Source organism: Cimex lectularius, unplaced genomic scaffold (genome assembly GCF_000648675.2).
Source record: "Cimex lectularius strain Harlan isolate CLEC.00 unplaced genomic scaffold, Clec_2.1 scaffold28, whole genome shotgun sequence".
Taxonomy (NCBI): Eukaryota; Metazoa; Arthropoda; class Insecta; order Hemiptera; family Cimicidae; genus Cimex; species Cimex lectularius.
The window spans coordinates 379,285-397,787 of NW_019392712.1; the positions used below are offsets into that span (position 1 = coordinate 379,285).

An 18,503-nucleotide genomic window follows, 5' to 3' on the forward strand; every position below is an offset into this window, starting at 1 on the left:
TGGCCTACCTGCAGGCGAGTCAGAATGATTCTTTCTTTTTTCCCCTTGGCCTTTGATTGAGTTATTGATCATATGGTATTTTATATAAGAGCCAAATCAAAAACAAAATCAAGAAGGAATAATAGAAGAATCATTTGTTTTTAAGGGTATTTAATTGTATAAAACTTTTAAATTGTAATTAATTTTTTAATGATTACTGATTTATATAAACTCGAATCTGCACACGGGTGAACAGAGTTGAGCCTATCCCTTCTTGCAGTTCACTGACAAGTACAACTTTTCTAATTTACAATAAATTAACAACAGGCCTCTAGAATCAACCACCCAAGTGTTGGCAGTCTGCAGTCAAACGTAGTCTTGGACAAACAGCAACCGAGGTTGGACTCCAGGGGCTATAAACAGCTAAGCCATTTCAGCCCTAATCCCACTCACTCTTAAATACATTCCTTCCTATTTACATGCTATTCACTCAGTTAGGGTGGTGGAGTACTTGATATTCCTGCATCGCCCTTTACACCTATTGTATCAATATTTCGCCTTTGGTCCTCTCACACACATTCGCACCAATAAATATGTTCTCTGTCAACACATGCTAGGGACTATTTACTGGCATCTGAGAAAACATCTACACAATGTGGGTATATTCAATGATGACCTCATTTGTACATTGATTATACAATGAGGTCAAAGAAACAGCCACCCACACCATCTTTGAATACAGATCAATCGCTCAATGGAAACATAATCTGGGATACAAAGAAAACTCTAGGAAAGGAATTGTAGCAACAATGGCCTAGCACTCCTTAGGTGAAGGATACAGTCCATTGCTCTGAACCAAGGAACTAGGAAAGTATAAGCCAGAACTTATCTGCTTTTTAGCATTGATTCTATCCATCTACATACAGCAGATTTGTCAGTTCCTCACTTTCTCAGTGACGTGACGATTACTTGAAAATGAGTATAATCAAATTCTCCTTCTATGTCCAAGAAAGTTTCTATTTCTATCTATTTCCTGATTGTTCAGTGAATCATCTATAATTTATAGTTATTTGATGTAATGCTGATTCACAGTATTCTCCTTTTTGGTAGTTGTATTGGTATTTGTGAAAGGGTTTTCCTTTTACGGAGCTGTCCCTTGCATACTTTTCAACTAGCCTCTCAAGCGCATTAGGCTAATTGGTCAGTATGTCTTTGCAGCTGTGTAATTTTTTGTCCTTAATTACATTCTCAGCTAAATTACTGAATTCCATTCCATAATCAAAGACTTTCTTCTATTTTCTTCATTCCTCACATTCCTCGTATCTTCTTCATTCTGGTATCAACCGACTCCAGAAAATAGTTAATAAGTTTACTCAGAAATTTTCTGCAAATAGATATATTCAGTAAGTCTTTACAAACCATTAGATCATACCTACTAGCTATTCAGAATTCTGTATTCTCTCAGTAATCTGCACTAATCATTGCACGGGGTATTCAGATTGCTGAAAGGTTTGTGTTAGGGTGTTAAAAAAAATACATGTAGGTATAGGGACAAAAAAAACTTTATTATTATTGCATACATAAAACTATTAGAATACATAAATTTTTCATTAAAAAATCAGTTTTTTATTTATTTTATTGTAAAGGAACAAATAGGGCTTTACTCCCCCTTACATGTACATATATTGGAAATAAATTTGGTTTTATGAACATAGTAAAATAATAATAATTCACAGGATTTTCTTTTTTGGAAGGAGTGTTGGTATTTATGATTGTATTTAAATGTTTTAAATAAATTTGAATTCATTCAACATTTTCTTCATTCTTTTTCATCTTTGCATTCATTTTTAAGGGGTATAATTATACTTAATACATGAAAAATGTAGACTTATATAACATTTAATTTTTTTATAGAAATGATTTGAGTTGAGGTAAGCACAGCAATTCACTTTTTGGAAAAAATAGTTCTAACCGCAGAAGTATGATTTTGAGTAATAAATCATCATTCACTCATCATCAGGCAGAAGATACAAACATGTCTATTGACATGAATTGTAAGAAAGGGTTGTAAATCCACCAGTGCGACCTTCCAGTGATCAGCCGGGGTTTTTCTCCTGCTAACACTTCTGTGAGAACTATCTTCTCCAAAAAATAAAAAAAGTCATTATTTTAATAGTGAAGGGTGGTGGAGGTTTCACTGAACAAAAGAAATTCATGAAAATTAGGATAGTCTAAACTGGTTTTGGTCTTTCACATGATCCCTCTCCCTTTTACTGGCCTCACTCACTCATTCACTCTCTGCCTCTCTCTTTTTTTTCTCTCTCTCTCACCTCACTCACCCTCTCTCATTCAAAATCTCTCTCTCTCTCTCTCTCTCTCTCTCTCTCTCTCTATCTCTATCTCTATCTCTTCACTCACTCTCTCTCTCTCTCTCATTCGAATTCTCTCTTTCTCTCTCTCCCTCTCACTCTTCTCTCTCTCTCTCTCTCTCTCTCTCTCTTTTTTTCTCTCACTAACTCATCTACTCACTCACTCATTCTTTTTCCTTCCCTCTTCATCTCTATCCCTCTCTAGTTTGCACTACTTTCACCAGGAAAATGTATGTTTTATGAGTAAGGTGTGCATAAGTTTAGCTTTGAGTTAATTTCAATAAGCTCCTTAGGCTGTTAGGATACTTGTTCATCTTACATCACTGTATAGCTACCACCTGTCACTGTCCTTGTGCTGATATTAAATACAGCAGAAGGAAAGGAAGAAGAATTGCCTCTCTCTCTCACAAACACACACACACACACACACACACACACACACACACACACACTCACTGTCTCTCACTCAAGGACCTCTTCCCTTTCAGTAAGAGTTTATTAAATAGTAAGTAAATAAATATTAGAGTGATAGGAATAAATAACATTAGAAAATATGACTGAGGTGAGGGCTTCACAGAACAAAAGAAATTCGTATAGTCTAACCTGGTATTGGTCTTTTGCATGACCGCTCTCACTCTTACTCATCTCACTCACTTATTCACTCAGTCAGTATCTCTCTCTCTCTCAATCCTATTCTCTTTCTCACTCATTCACTCACTCACTCTTTGTTAGTCACACACACACACACACTCTCTCTCTCTCTCTCTCTCTCTCTCTCCCTCCATTTTGGATTACTGGAATGTTCTGAGTACCAAAGTTCAAATTAAGTAGAGAGCACTGTAGTAAGATTTTACTATTATTTTTTAAAAAGTATAATTGAAAGTTTTAACATCACTGCTTAACGGAATATGAAATTTGTTCTGTTTGCTTATTATATAATTATAATAATTTAATGTTTATGATTATTTTTGTACTGTATTTTTTGTATTTTTCTTCGGTTTTTTTTTAAATTATTATTTTGTACAACTTCTCAACTAATTTTTCTTCTTAGAAATGTATAATATAAGTTGTGGAGAAATTTGTATTTTTTAAATTGCAAAATGTACTGCATGCCGTATTTTTTTAATAAGAGAAAAAAAGTGAATAAATATTTAAAAATAAGCGGGAAAATGGAGCGGCGTAGTTGTGGCTCGAGGCCCCGAGGAGTCGCTCAGGTTGAGTATTTTTTTTTCTACTTTATTTTGCCCGTACTCGAGTCTCGACTCGTCGCCGTATTCGTAAACGAAGGTCAGACACAGACTCAGACTCAAACTCGTAGAGTGAGAGATCTTTGAAATCTACGCTCAAGCCCTGCCGGCGGCGGTCGACTCTCAGCCTCTTCAACCATTCGAACCGAGGAAATCCGTCTCAACGTCCCAATTTCCGCCTTCCATCCGACGCGATCGACGATGGGCTCGGAATCCCAATAAAACTGGAATGGAGCGTTATTCGAGGTAAGTGTTTTAAACACGGAGCGCTCTCGCCTTTTTTTTTGACAGCCCTCATCTACGGCATCCTCATCGGGTTTATTATCTCTATATTGAGTTTATATTTACATCTGGCTTTGTTTTTTTTATATTTTTTTAATATTTCAACTCGTCTTCGATACAACACACCCGGAAGACTTGAAAAACAGATTTTTTTTTACTTCTCGATAGGTTATCTCGGTTCGAACCGTAAAAGTTTATTTCTTTACGGGCTAAGCCGTTTATTAATGTTAATATTTAAAGGTTTAAATATTTAAAGATTTTTTCTTCTTCTTAGAATGTCTATTTTATCGAGCCAAACGCCTCACCGTCTCGCCTTTTTCTGTTATTGTTATTCCGCCCCGTCGAGCCTGGAGCCTCGTGCCCTCTTCGACAGTCCACTCGATTATTTTTAACCGATTCCGTCTGTTATTTACTATTGAAGGATTTCGACGGGGTCCTTTTCAACGACCCTGTCGGCTTGGACCACGTGTTAAAAATCTCAGAGCGTTTGTCGACCGTCTCGCAGAACCCGGCCTTTTCACTCTGAGGACGGCGCATTTCGCAAATTGTGGCAATTGCGGCCAGTCAAAATCCTAATTGGACGACTCTTACGTGAGAAGGCCGTCTCCAAATGGTTACAATGCGTAATTGGTTTTATAAAAACGTTCAAGCATCTACACGCACAGAAAATAAAATAATATTGAAAAACTTATCTAGGGAACGGTTTGTCAACTATTTACTTTTTAAAATCATTTAGAATGCGTGATAAAAATTAAATTCCTTGGTTCAAACATCCCTCTATCAAATCATCCAAGAAAAAAGTACAATTCTACACTTGCTATATACATCACTAAAGTCTCCCATCTTTCTTATTCTACAGCATAAAAAAAGGTTTATATAGTCGAACTTCCCCCAAATGGACATTCATAATCCCTCATGATCGGACAGTTACATTTTCCCCGGCATTGTTCCGTTTACTTTACTGATGAAAGTACTGCAGGCTGAGATTCCTACTCCTGGGGAAGGGAAACGCCGGGCCTGAAGGATACAGGAGCTTTAAAGCTTTGATATATGATAAAAAGCTTTAAACAGCTCTAGACGGCTAAGTACTGTGTCGGTGGTTGCAATGATTAAAGGCAGGACCCCATATGACAGTACCGCGTGACGGCCATCTGTCTGGCATCACACGGAGAGCGATTAGGACAATGGAAGTGAGCTGACTAGTCCCCACATCTCCGCACCGTGCCCTAACTAATTTGGTTTAGTTTTGGATCGTGTGAGATGCAGTGTAGAGTTTATTTTTTAATATTTCTTTTATCTATTTATTGTCGATTGTCTTTTTATAATCTTAGTACAATTACATTTCGTAAAATGGACGCAAAGAAACTAATTGAGGAGGTCAGAAAAGAAAGTTTCCTGTGTTCCGTCCAATGAAAAACACAGAAATATGGAATATAAAGACAGAATAATTTAATTAAATAAATTAATTCCCTTTCAACAAATCTTTTTTCCTTGCATTGTGAATCCACATTTTCCTTCTCCGATGATTTCTTTGCCATTTAACATCTTCCTGTAAAGCAAGTGCTACTCTCTCTAATTCTCTATTTTTACAACTTCTTAACATTTTTTCTGAACAAAACTCTAAGCTTTGAACGATGTAGCTTTGAAGCTACTAAACTGGACAAGTACAAACACAGTATGGGCAAGTGGGGTCCTCCGTCACCGACACCACAAGTCGGCCGACTGTTGGACGTCACGCCATGCAGGCCAGGTGGAGTGCAGGCTTAAGGCATGGACATGACTCTCATCACTGTATGGTAAACGTCCCAGGTTCGAATCCAGTGGCCCTCCGTTCAAACCTGACATTCTTACAAGTGGGCTTTTTTCCAAAAACACTGGCACCCCGAGGGTTGATATGACCTTTGCTGTTGAGAACCCTCGTAAAGAAAACAAAAAAGTTAAAAAAAAATTGCACAATAAACCATTATTGGACACTGTGCACAAGGTTGTAAGCGGTCCGACTAGGTCTAAACTAAACCTTAATTGAAAGAAAGCTTCCCATCTTCCTTATTGATCAGAACTTCCCCAAACAGACACTAATAATTATCATATATCGTTGACACCATGTTAAAGTGACGAATATGGATTGTCTCCACTTTTCACATTCGTCACTTTAACATGGTGTCAACGATATGTGTACAACTCACAACCCTTTCTGCCTTTACCTTTTCCCACTCCCGGTCAATTGCAGTGATTGCCAGAAAGGAAAAGAACCATGAAAAATTTATCTAGGAAACAGTGTGTCTACAAGGGACCAAAAAACCCTTCTTTATGTATTTTGTTAAATTATTTAGAATACTTGGAGAAAATTAAATTCCTTGGTTCAAACATCCTGAAATCATCCATGAAAGAAGTACAATTCTACACTTGCTATTACAATACTTCATTAGTGTAAGCCTTCCATCCTCGTTATTCTTCAGAAATGGACAGTTAAATAATGAAACATCCCTCATGACTGTCAACACTACTAAAACAATATATTACAAAGAAAAACTACAACTGTTAGTTGTCTCAGATATTCCCTCTCCTGGTCAGCTCTTGGTTCAGTTAGTCAGCTGATTTCTTTCTGTCAGAGAAAAAGTCAGTCGTACAAAGCCATGAGAAAGAGAAAATTAGTGTCCAAAGGCATGCAAAAAGGTTCATTACAGGCAGAACTAACAGTAATAGCACATTAATCACAAATTGGTATCAAACCCAAGAAACACAGATAGCTATCTCAACTTCTTTACATCACACTATCCCCTTCCCTTTATACAATAATAAACACAGCCAATGGGCTACTTCACAGAATTATTACCCTAAACCATGAATTTTTTCCCCACAAGACCACAAACATATGCTACATAACAATCACTACCCTAAACACATAATCAACATTCGTTCACCGCCTATCGCACAAATTAAACACATTTCTCTCTTCTGATAACTTTAAAATAGCCTTCAAAAACTATAAAACTCTTCACAACCTTTTTTCCAAAATTAAAGATCCCACACCAGTAACAAATAAGTCTGATGTAATTTACACAATCATTTGTATAAATTCTCCAGCAACATACTTCAGAACTACATCCCATCTGGATAAGAGGGTAAAACAACATATCTATGATTGTAAAAAACCCAAACAAAATCCTACAGCACTGGTTACCTACCATTTTGAACAACAACACAATTTCGATTTCAACAACACAAAAATGTTAAACACAGAACAAAAACATAAACGTAATTTTTTAGAAGTGGTTTAAATCAACAGAGATAAACACAGCATCAATTACAGAACGTGTAAACGCATCCGCGGCTACGCGAATATCATAAATCAAATTCAATATCAGTAACATACATATAACACTCAAAACAAATTGTAACATAAAACAATCAATACACTCCACACATCAAACAATTCTAGATAGTCTAAATCTTTAACAATTTGTCTCTCCTTGACCTAATAATCCCATCTGTAATAATCCTGAAAGGCTAACCAGGCTCGAACAACAAACCATTTCCCCTTTTTTCCATTGTCGGTCCTTTTCACCTCAAAGAAGCTGACTCCTGATAGAAAAATGAATTTCTATCCCAACTTCCTTCCCCACTCCTTCAAGATCAAACATACATAAACAAAAAACAATATCTCACTAACACTCTCAACACGACACATCTACACAAAAAACACACACTTTGAATGAGTATAAATACTTATCAAACCTAAAATTTCTATGTTGTGTACATCATTGTCTAAATTCATAGTCATATCTTATATGTATTTGTGTAATTTAAACAATGTTTATAAATCCCAGGCCCTGAAGATGATCTCAGTAAAGATCAAAACGTACATCATACCAGACCGCATCTCACGATCTCTAAATAATCGTTAAGAATAATATTTCTACCTACAAGTCATATACACAATTTTTATACATTTTCCAATGAACAAGTCTCTTATAATGTGGACAATTCACAACTTCTCAGCCTTTGACATTTTTCTCTCCCAGTCATTTTTGGTAATGGCCAGGAAGGAAAAGAACCATGAAAAACTTAACCAGGCAATGGTTTGTTCACAGTGAGACTGAAAATAACAAATTTATCTTTAAAAAAATCATTTAGAATGCTTGATAAAAATTAAATTCCTTGACTCGTGTAATTGCAGTATAACTCTTATCTCTCTGGTTATGCACAATCTTTTAAACAAGTACATTTCTACGTTGCAGAAAATAACAGAAGTAGGTAACATTTTTTAGTGATTTGATTTAGATTGTTAAGAAGATTTGTGATGTAGAAGGTGATGACGCATTTGGAGATAGCAGCGTTCGTTTGCTTGGTTCAGTAGCAAAAAATTTTGGTTTGGAAGATGCAAAGCATTCTGGTCATCCTTACAACGTTGATGATGACCAAATTGAAACTTTTGTCACATGAGACACTTAACACATCTCGTTTGACACATCTAAAAGCATTAAAAACAACCGGATATGTTTATCAGCACGATATGTGGGTTCCTTATATGCTGATTCAGAAGAATTCATTGGTCTACCCCATTTTGATGTACATTCCCTCCTAAAAACACCTTGTACACAAAACAAACCATTTAAAAAAAGATTGATAACAGGGGATGAAAATTTAGTACTTTACGTTATTCAGAGGAAAATCCAGGGGAAAATGGCATGACATATTGTTAACAACTTCAAAATCGGATTGTATGCCAAGAGGTTTTGTATTTGGGTGGGATTAGATGGGAAGTGCTTTATTATGAGCGTCTTTCGCTGTTTGCCTCGAATCTCCTGATGATTGTTTACTATAAGCATTAAATGTACTATTTAGTGAAGTAATAATTATTAAAAGATCGTGAGATGCAGTCTTGTGTGATGTAGGTTTAGAAAAACATTTTCTTTATTGTTCCAACATTTCGATCTTTATTGAGTTTGGCTTCAGGGCCTGGGATTTATAAGCATTATTTAAATTATAAAAATACATGTAGGATGTGCTTGATTGTGCCCGATTGTCCTATTCTATTAATTCTCTCTTATTTTGACTCTTGATATCCCACCAGATTATGTAGGGTGCCATGACTCGTGACTGTACCGGTTTATCTTCTTGATTAAGTCTTGACGTTTGTATGTTCATTTTAGGTTATAAATATTGGCTCGGACAGAACAGTAATTAATGTTGGCTTAGGTCAATCTTTAAATGTTACCTATTTCTTGTCATTGAGCTATAATAATTTATTTGGCAGATCTTTTCACTTTTTGAATTATGTTACAAATCAACATAATTGGAATAAAATTTACTTAACGGAGAAACACTGAAAACCTTTTCTGAACTCCGTTTTTATTTTATTTTTTTGTCCCTCAAATTCGTCAGCTTAGTGTGGGTTTAGAATGCGTTTTAAATGTATATGCTTTTTGTTTCACATTTTTTTGTTTTAAAAGTTTACAAATTGAATGTCCGTACTATACTTGATTATTTTGTAGATACTTAAACTGATGATGATTGCGCAGTCAAAACCAGTCTTGATATGACTTACCGGAGAATGACCCTTTCTTTCTCACCCTTGTTATATCAAGAGTTCTACAATAACGGGGAACAAACAAACTGGTGTGAATAAATATTATTATCTAGGATTCCAATGTACAAACCCCGAGAAAGAAAAATATTGGATTGGAACTTGAAAACATGTGCCTCTTTTGATTAGAGGATTTCACGCGAACAATTTAGGTAGCGATAGCCTCTTAATAACAAACGATTTAAATCTGTATAAAACAAATTTAAAGTAAGTATAATGGTTTGTGCGAATAAAAGGGGTAAAAGGGACCAGTTGTGTGTGAATATTTGAGGTGGAATATGCAATATTCTCTGTTAAAAAATAAAAATTTAAAAAAATGAATTGAACCATAGAAAGAACAATAATAATCACATAGATAATAAAATGTAACAGTATTACAATGTGTCTTTTTTTTTTTTAATAAATAAAATTTATCTATAATTTGGATCAAGTGTTAGAACTGAAAAAATATCAGCAATAAATTTGTCCTGTTTATTTTATTTTTCCATATTCTGAGTTATTTATATAACCAGGAAATATAAAATAATTTGAATTATCAATTACAACTTGTATTGGGTTGGTGCAAAAGTATTAATGCAGGTTTTGAAAATTTGTTTTATTTTCGCAGGTGCTTGTCATGTAAACAATTTTATTGTTAACTCATATTATAATAAACACTTTTAACTGTTATCTTTTATACAAAAAATTTTAGTTTATATTGAATTTTATAAAAGTGAGGACCTGCGAAATTAAATATGTCCAAACTATAGATTTTTGTCAAATTTATTTGTACGAATTTAAACTTGGGCATTTGCGGCCCAAACCACACAACATCAATACAGTTTGCGCGGAATGAAGCATTAGCGAATGAATGGTGCAGCGATGGTTTCAAAGATTTCTTCTTGGAGATATAGATCTTGAATGCAGGGAAGGTTGCGGTTAGCCTTCCTTTGTGACCGACAACCAACTCTAAACGTTTATTGAAGAAAAATTGACTTCCTTTTCAAAACCTACATTATTTTTGTACCAGCCCAAAATAATATTTTTAAATAAATATTTTTTTATATTTATTCTATATTTATTATATTTTAATTTCTTATAGATTGAACGGTTTATATTTATAACAATTTTTTAAAAATATCTTTATGATTGTTTTTTAGAACAAATTTGAAACCGTTAAAAAAAAATTCTGCTTCTGCTGCAAACATATTTCTTTGGCTAGTTCTTACTGACATTCCAAAAGTTGGCCACAATCATCCAAACATACCCTTACTCTAGCCTAACAATTTCTAACTCAATCATACGTACCTTCACTTACCTTAGAACTACCTAACCTAATCTTACCTTAACACTAACCCTATTCTTAGACTAAAAGCTAACTTAAAAGATAGCTCATGCATTAATTACTTAATTTTATTAATTAATACTTCTTTAAATTTATTTAGAGAAGTATAGGCGTTTTTTTGAACATAGAAACAGCCAGATCTTAACTTTTTCAACTCTTTAATTGAGCCCTATTCAGTGCAGGTACATTATATCAGGGGGGATATCCTATCCTAACAATGTATCACATCAAAAACATTGAAGCATGAATCCTAACCCTAACCCCAACTTAAAGTTAACTTATACATTAGTAATTGTATTAAACTTTTTTTAAATTTATTCCATTGAGCATAGTATTTTTTAAACATTGAAAAAGCCAAATCATTTTGACGTCTTTTTTTTTTTAATAACTTTTTCAACTCTTTTCTTGAGCCCTCTTCACATACATTATATCAGGGGGATATCGTAACAGTGTATCACATCAAAAACAGTCCTAACCCCAACCCTGCCTGACCTTTCCTTTTTTTCTTCCTTTTTTAAATTTATTTCGGGAAGTATAGGTATTTTTTTGAACATTGAAACAGCCAGGTCGTTATGAGAATTCTTTTTCATTTTCATAACTTTTTCAATCAATGTGACATAAAAAACCTTACCCTAAGCACACTACCCAGCAGTGTGAAAAACAATCCAAAAACAAATCCATTTTATTAGTTAATTCATATATTAGTCCCTTAACTCCCCTCCCTTTGTGTCATGCCTATATTATTATTATTCAATACATGTTCTTTCATGTATAATACCTGTGGCTTTCGCATTACATAGGAATTGCGATCTCTTTACATAGGACTGATATACTGAGCGTTTACCATTAATTGCCCACCTATGACAAACATAATGTTTGCTTAATGTGAACTGATTTTTAACTGGTTATGCATATATTGTGACACAGTTCACCATTAGATGGGATTTTAGTGTAAAAGTTTCATCACTTTATGTAATGGTTTACCCATAAAATATTCTTGGGTGTTGGTTTTCTTTTTTTAACTTTGCTTTATTTATTGTTTGTGTTGACTAATCCTAAAGGCAACAAATTGTCCTTGTCTGGTTAGACAAAAATCAAACAGTATTTATTTTAGATAATTAAAACAAATGAGAAGTAGTATTTGGATGTAAATTCTATTTGTCTATTTTATTTAATCAAATGTTATTTATTTCTGTAGTTTTCATAATTCCAAAAGAACATTTGTGCTTATTTATATTTTTGTCCTATACAGCTTACAATGATTTTTCATACATTTTATTGTTTGCAGGAGTTTTTGTTGAACTAAATTGTAAAGTGTCTGTGATATTGTCTTCTACTAAAAAAACAAACAAAAACAAACTGTCCAAATGGCTTTGGCTAGCATGGCCCGAGTTTATGCCGATGTTAATTCCCTTAAACATAGAGGATATTGGGATTATGAATCATATGTTGTCGAATGGGGGTAAATTTCCTTGTGCAAAGTACAAAGTGATTTTATTGTCTGGCAAAAAAATCTCTCCATTAAATTCCATGTTATTTGTAGAGTTCAGGAAGATTATCAATTAGTTAAGAAACTCGGAAGAGGAAAGTATAGCGAAGTATTCGAAGCTCTAAACACTAGGACGGATGAGAAGTGTGTGGTTAAAATATTAAAGGTATGTATTGTCAAGTCGATATGACAGAAAAGATGTAATAATTATTATTATTGATTTTGTTATGGGTAAATAATATAATAGCTTTTCTTATGAATACTTTGAACTATTAAAGTACATGTGTAATGAGAGCCAAACTATTCCAGGCTGACCTGCAGGGGTGAAAATTGATATTCCAGTTTAAATACTATATGATTTTACAATACTATATTTTAAGCATTTAATAATTTTACTTATCTTTCTTTTTGCATAAGATAATTAATTAAAAGACCACAAATCCTTAAACTGCCTATCCAGCTGTAATTCTTCAATAGAAACATCACAATTTTTCCCTTAATTTATTTCATTTTATGTAATATTCAAAGCAATTTATAAAGAAAAGGAAAAAGCAGTCTCTTTTTTTGAGTACTCTTAACGATAAGCAATTAAATATATTTAGGTGCCGAGAAGTCTGTGGAAAATTCTTGTCAGTGCTAACCCTATCTCCTATGGACATTTATTGCTTTATGTGTATTTTCAAATAGCTAGCTTTGATCAGATTAAATTTTTTAAATTTTAAATTATTAGATGTTTCCATCAGACTGTAACCATCATTCACAACCACGGTCAAATCGTCTTAGACGAAGGGGGAGATAGTTTTAATATTTTTAAAACAAAAAATTAAAATAAAAAGGAAACCTACTGGACCAACAGCTATATGTAAACCTGTTTTGTATGTTTTTTAGCCGGTTAAAAAGAAGAAAATAAAACGGGAAATCAAAATTTTAGAAAATCTAAGAGGTGGTAAGAACATAATTAATTTACTAGGTGTCGTAAAAGATCCGATATCGAGGACACCAGCTTTGATTTTTGAACACGTAAACAACACCGATTTCAAACAACTTTATCAAACTCTCAATGATCACGATATTCGTTACTACTTGTATGAGCTTTTAAAAGTAAGTATATTTGTAAATTTTTTAATATTTTTGTCATCAGTTTTATTAAGTTTTGATATATTTTCAGGCGTTAGATTATTGTCACAGTATGGGTATAATGCATAGAGATGTAAAGCCGCACAATGTAATGATCGATCATAGTAATATGAAATTGCGTCTAATTGACTGGGGCTTAGCTGAGTTCTACCATCCAGGACAAGTTTATAATGTAAGAGTTGCATCTCGCTACTTCAAAGGCCCTGAGTTGCTTGTCGATTATCAGGTAAAATATCAAGTATTTTGTTGATTACTTCAATCAAATTAATCCTTTTTTCTTATAGATGTACGATTATTCCTTGGATATGTGGTCTTTAGGATGCATGCTTGCGAGTATGATTTTCAGAAAGGAACCATTTTTCCACGGGCATGACAATTATGACCAATTAGTCAGAATAGCAAAAGTTCTCGGTACTGAAGAACTTTTTGAATACCTTGACAAGTATCACATAGTATTAGATCCTCGTTTTACTGACATTTTGGGCAGGTAGGTGATAATTTTAACCATAGACTTTTTTCAATGTCAATAATATGGTAAAATGTTTATAGACACTCAAAGAAACGATGGGAACGATTTGTTCATAATGAAAACCAACACCTTGTCTCGCCTGAGGCTTTAGATTTTCTAGACAAATTACTACGATACGATCATTATGAAAGGCTTACAGCAAAACAGGCCATGGAGCATCAATATTTTGGTATTGTATTATACAAAAAAAAAAAGTGGTTCTAAAGCCCTCTAAAGTCTCCCGTTGATCTGTGGGGTCAAAAAATTAAAGCCATTTTTATGATATTTGAGAAAAAATCTTAGGCAAATGCATTAAAATTTCAAGGGGGGGAAACGATTATTGAAACAATAAAAAAGTTAGAATTGGTTTTAAGGATCCTTTAAAGCCCTTAGATACAAATTTTTATAGAAAGAGATATTTTTGGGGCTGGGTCGTTTCATCATCATCATGCAGCTATGCTAATATCATTAATCAAATTCAATATCAATAACATACATATATCATCACATCATACAAAACATATAATACAACATATAAAACAGTCATTATATATGCATGTATATATATATTTTTTTTTTCTATTGTCGGTCACTTTCATTGTAAAGAAGCCGACTCCTAGTAGAAAAATGAATTTCTATCACTACTTCCTTCCTCACTCCTTCAAGATCAAACATACGTAAACAAAAAACAATTCCACAATTTAAAAAAAAAAAAAAACCCTACTTTTCTTACATAGCTTGGTTGCTATTTTTGACTGCATTTGTAATAAATCAATCATAAATATATCAAATAAAATATAAATCTTCGCCTTTATGTTTTTCTATTCAGGAAATAAAAGCGTGATTTTGGATCTTTTGTGTATTATTTGTAAGACTGTTGTTTGTAGGTGCATTAAGAGAAAGGGGCCCAGGAGTCTCCCCGAGTCAAAACAATTCTACAAGGGGCCCAGGAGTTTCACCAAGTCAAAACAATTCTACTTCTGGCACGTCAGGTAATTTATTATTAATAATCGACCTGTGTAATATATACAAGATGGGTGGTGCATTTTTCTATGCACTGAGTAAATGCCTAATAAAATGGATGACTGGTGCAATTTTTTAGTTAAAACAAATTATATGGTAAACAACCAATTTTGTAATGTAAAACCTAAATTAAAAACAAACCCTATGTATACCTTTTTCTGTCCATTTAACCCGTTTTAATTTTTGTTGTTTAAATTCAAATTCAACCTCTCTTTAAAGTATTAAAAAAACTGAGAAGATGGTATGAAATATAATCGTGTAAAGTTAAATTCTTGTATATTTGTGATTTTTGTTTATTAGAAAACAATGGGGTTCTTAAAGGGCCATATGAAAATCAATTATAAGTACAAAATAAAATTATATGTAATTAAATATAAAAATTAAGAATTTTTCTATTGTTTTATAAAATAATTGGCCTCTTGAAAACCATATTAAAATGAATTACAATTAAAATTATAGTTATATAAATTGATATACAAATGAATAATTCTTTTGATATACAAATGAAATTCTTTTATTAAGTAATCAATTTTTATTAGTATTTTAGATAGATATATATAGATATCCTTAGATAGGAACCAATTTTATTTAAATTTTTATTTAATTTATATTTTAAAAATTTTTCAAAAGAATAATCTTATTAAATAAAGGGTTTAAATTAATAAAGGGTTAATTTGATGGAAAAAAGATATTTACAGGAATTTTTATTTCATACAAACTCACTTTTTTTTAAATTATTTTAAAGAAAGAGTTAATTTAAAGTAAAAAAATTGTTAATTTGGATTACATAAAAAAGGTAATTTTATTTTATCTAAAAATTTACAATTTATATTTAATATTTATAAACTGAATTTATTTAATATTTATAATTTATCTAAAAAAAGAGGTTAATTTTAAATTTAAAAATATTTAATATTTAATTTCAAATAAAAAAGGATAATTTGAAGGTTTTTTTTAATGGCTTTATGTTCTGAGCATATTAGCCAATGAAATGTTATTATGCGTATTCGTTGTTTTTTTTGGGGGGGGGAAGGGTAGCGTGAAAAAAGGCCAGAGGCGACGGTGGGAATCGAACCCACGACCGCAGGATCTACGAGCCTCTCACGCTAACCACTCAGCTACCAGGGCCCCCAATTTTAAGTTTAAAAATAGTTAATTTGAAATAAAGAAAAGGTTAACAATGAAATTAATAAGAAGGGTTAATTTGATGTTATAAAAAGGTCATTTTGAAATTTTTAAAAAGTCAATATGACATTTAAAAAAAGGCCAATTTGAACATTTTAAAAATATCAATTTAAATTAAAGTTAAAAAGGTGAATTTTAAAATAAGTCAATTTGAAGTTAAAAATGACATTTTGAAAAAAAGGAGCCAATTTGAACTTTTTTTAAAGATGGATTTTATGTGAAAAAGGGTTAAATTTTTGCAGAAAAAGTTATGGATTGTACACATGGATTATGAAAGATAAGATAAAAAGATTATTTATAACCATGAAAATAATTCTTAAACTGGTAGATTGACATGTTTATTTGATTTTCTTTTAAATTTTTTGTTACAGGCAATGCAACAGGTACGTTGTCATGAGAAAAAGAACAATAATTAGGAAGTGAAGGCTCATTTTGTGACAAGTGAGAGTGAAAAATTCAGCTCATAAAAATTAAACAAACAAAAAATTATTCAAGAAAAAACTATACACCTTCCTTAAACAAATGTGTAAATAAACGAAAGTATCGTATAAAGGAAAGAAAATGAACTCTGTATCAGTTATTTTTAAACGTCTTTAAACATACTGTTGGTAAATTGTATTTATTTAATTTCATTTATTTTATCTCATATATAAAGAAAAATATGGACTTATGATTTTTTAAATTTTCAGACATTCTTTAAAAGAGTTGTAATTAGTTTATTATTTTGAATACATTGTGCATTTATGATTAGTATTACTTTTTTTAATAAGATTTAAAATTAGACAAATTAAAAAAAAGCAATATTCCACATTTTTATTGGACGTAAAAATTTTATATGATTTTATTGTGTTTTATTCGACTTGAAAGCCTATGAAATTTTTCAGTTCTTATAACGAGAAGATTATTCAGTTTTAAAATAATAATATTATTAATAATAATAATAATATATAAAAAATGATATCTTTATAGCCAGATTCATCGAACCAGTTTACCATAACTCAAAATTAAAAAAGCATTATTCCACATTTTTATTGGACGTAAAAAAATTTATATGATTTTATTGTGTTTTATTCAACTTGAAAGCCTATGAAATTTTTCAGTTCTTATAACGAAAAGATCATTCATTTTTAAAATAATACATAAAAACAACTATATCTTTATAGACAAATTGAGCAAACCAGTTTACCATAACTCAAAATGGATGTTCCTATTTAATATCATAACAAGCCCTAACACTTTGAAAAATGTCTTACGACATAAGGCAAAACAGTTTTTTTTTTTTTTTTTTTTTTTTTAATCATAATCTACCTAATGAGTGAGATGTTCATTCAAAATTTGCGTCGAAAAATGATTAAATATGGTAATTTTTCAGTGACTCCCCTTGAACATAGCAGGAGTGTGAAAATTTCATTCTTGAGGTTGTTTTTATTTCCGTAACGTTTAAAATGGTAACTCCCCTGGATACTCTTACGTTTTCTTTTCCAAAAGTTGGATAATCTTAAAAGATTAATACTCGCAGAACACATCAATCTTTAAATGTGTGCTCATAATCATGCAAGTTGTTTTGTAAGTAGTCCATTCTTTTTTAACGAGTATTTACAAGGTGGTTGTTACCATTGGGTAGTTAAAAGTCATTGGCATTTTTTTCTGTCCTTTTAAACTACAATGACTTAAGAAAATCCGATGGATTTTATCCTTAATAAAATAAAAAATTAAGAACGCTTTAGATTGGGTCGTTTTTCTTCTTTTTCCTGTCTCAGTGATCTAAAAAAAATCCCGAGGATTTTATATTCACTCTACAATATCTCGAGAAAACGACCAAATTAAACAAAATAATAATACATATTAAATTATTTTCAAGCCATCAATATTAAGTTTTTTTTAAAGTAGTTTACGACCCCTGTTTGTTTTGTACCATACTTGAAGGGCGAAATTGATTAAATTGGCTCTTTTCTACAATATTTAACAACTACATTTCTGAAATGTAATAAGTACAAACTTAATTTAAGTTGAGAATATATCCAAAGATGCAGACCTTGTTAATACAGCTTAAAAAAGTTAAGATTTTAAATGTAAGATAACAATATTTTAAGGTAATAAATATAGAATTTTATTGGAAATGGGTTTTCTTTTTATTTATTTATTTTTTATTCGCAATTTTCCTTGGTTTTTATCTTCGAGTGGCTGCAAAGTTACCACCAGCCCATTTTTTGCTGTAATTATTTACATTTCTGTAGGTGTATTGTTTTAAAAAATGTATGGAAACAAAAATACAAAATTAAAATATTTTTACAAATAAAAACAATATTTTTCAAATAGTAATACCATAGTTTGACTGCTGTATGGCTTATTTTTCGGGCTTGAAAATGC

General features: G+C 31.9%; 1 protein-coding gene across 5 annotated transcripts; it reads left to right on the forward strand.

The window, feature by feature from the left end:
* Window positions 1–3,576: 3,576 nt before the first annotated feature.
* Window positions 3,577–16,751, forward strand: LOC106669985 (casein kinase II subunit alpha-like). Of its 5 annotated transcripts, none has more exons than XM_014399934.2 (10): window positions 3,577–3,841; window positions 9,376–9,619; window positions 12,080–12,272; window positions 12,335–12,446; window positions 13,169–13,381; window positions 13,449–13,643; window positions 13,702–13,904; window positions 13,967–14,115; window positions 14,813–14,917; window positions 16,505–16,751. In XM_014399934.2, exons 3-10 carry the CDS (start codon window positions 12,187–12,189, stop codon window positions 16,528–16,530), a joined length of 1,089 nt encoding a protein of 362 aa, XP_014255420.1. In that variant the 5' UTR covers window positions 3,577–3,841; window positions 9,376–9,619; window positions 12,080–12,186; the 3' UTR covers window positions 16,531–16,751. The 5 variants fall into 5 exon arrangements, with proteins under 5 accessions (XP_014255420.1, XP_014255415.1, XP_014255418.1 ...); XM_014399929.2 differs by having other exon boundaries at window positions 12,080–12,253; XM_014399932.2 differs by lacking the exon at window positions 9,376–9,619 and having other exon boundaries at window positions 3,590–3,841; window positions 12,080–12,253.
* The last annotated feature ends 1,752 nt before the right edge of the window (window positions 16,752–18,503 follow it).

Excerpts from the sequence above, each read along its gene's own strand:
- LOC106669985 (XM_014399929.2), top strand. The coding sequence starts at position 12,159 with ATGGCTTTGGCTAGCATGGCCCGAGTTTATGCCGATGTTAATTCCCTT. Across the intron at positions 12,254-12,334 it reads TCATATGTTGTCGAATGGGG|AGTTCAGGAAGATTATCAAT; the intron begins GTAAATTTCCTT and ends TGTTATTTGTAG. Across the intron at positions 13,905-13,966 it reads TTTACTGACATTTTGGGCAG|ACACTCAAAGAAACGATGGG; the intron begins GTAGGTGATAAT and ends AAATGTTTATAG.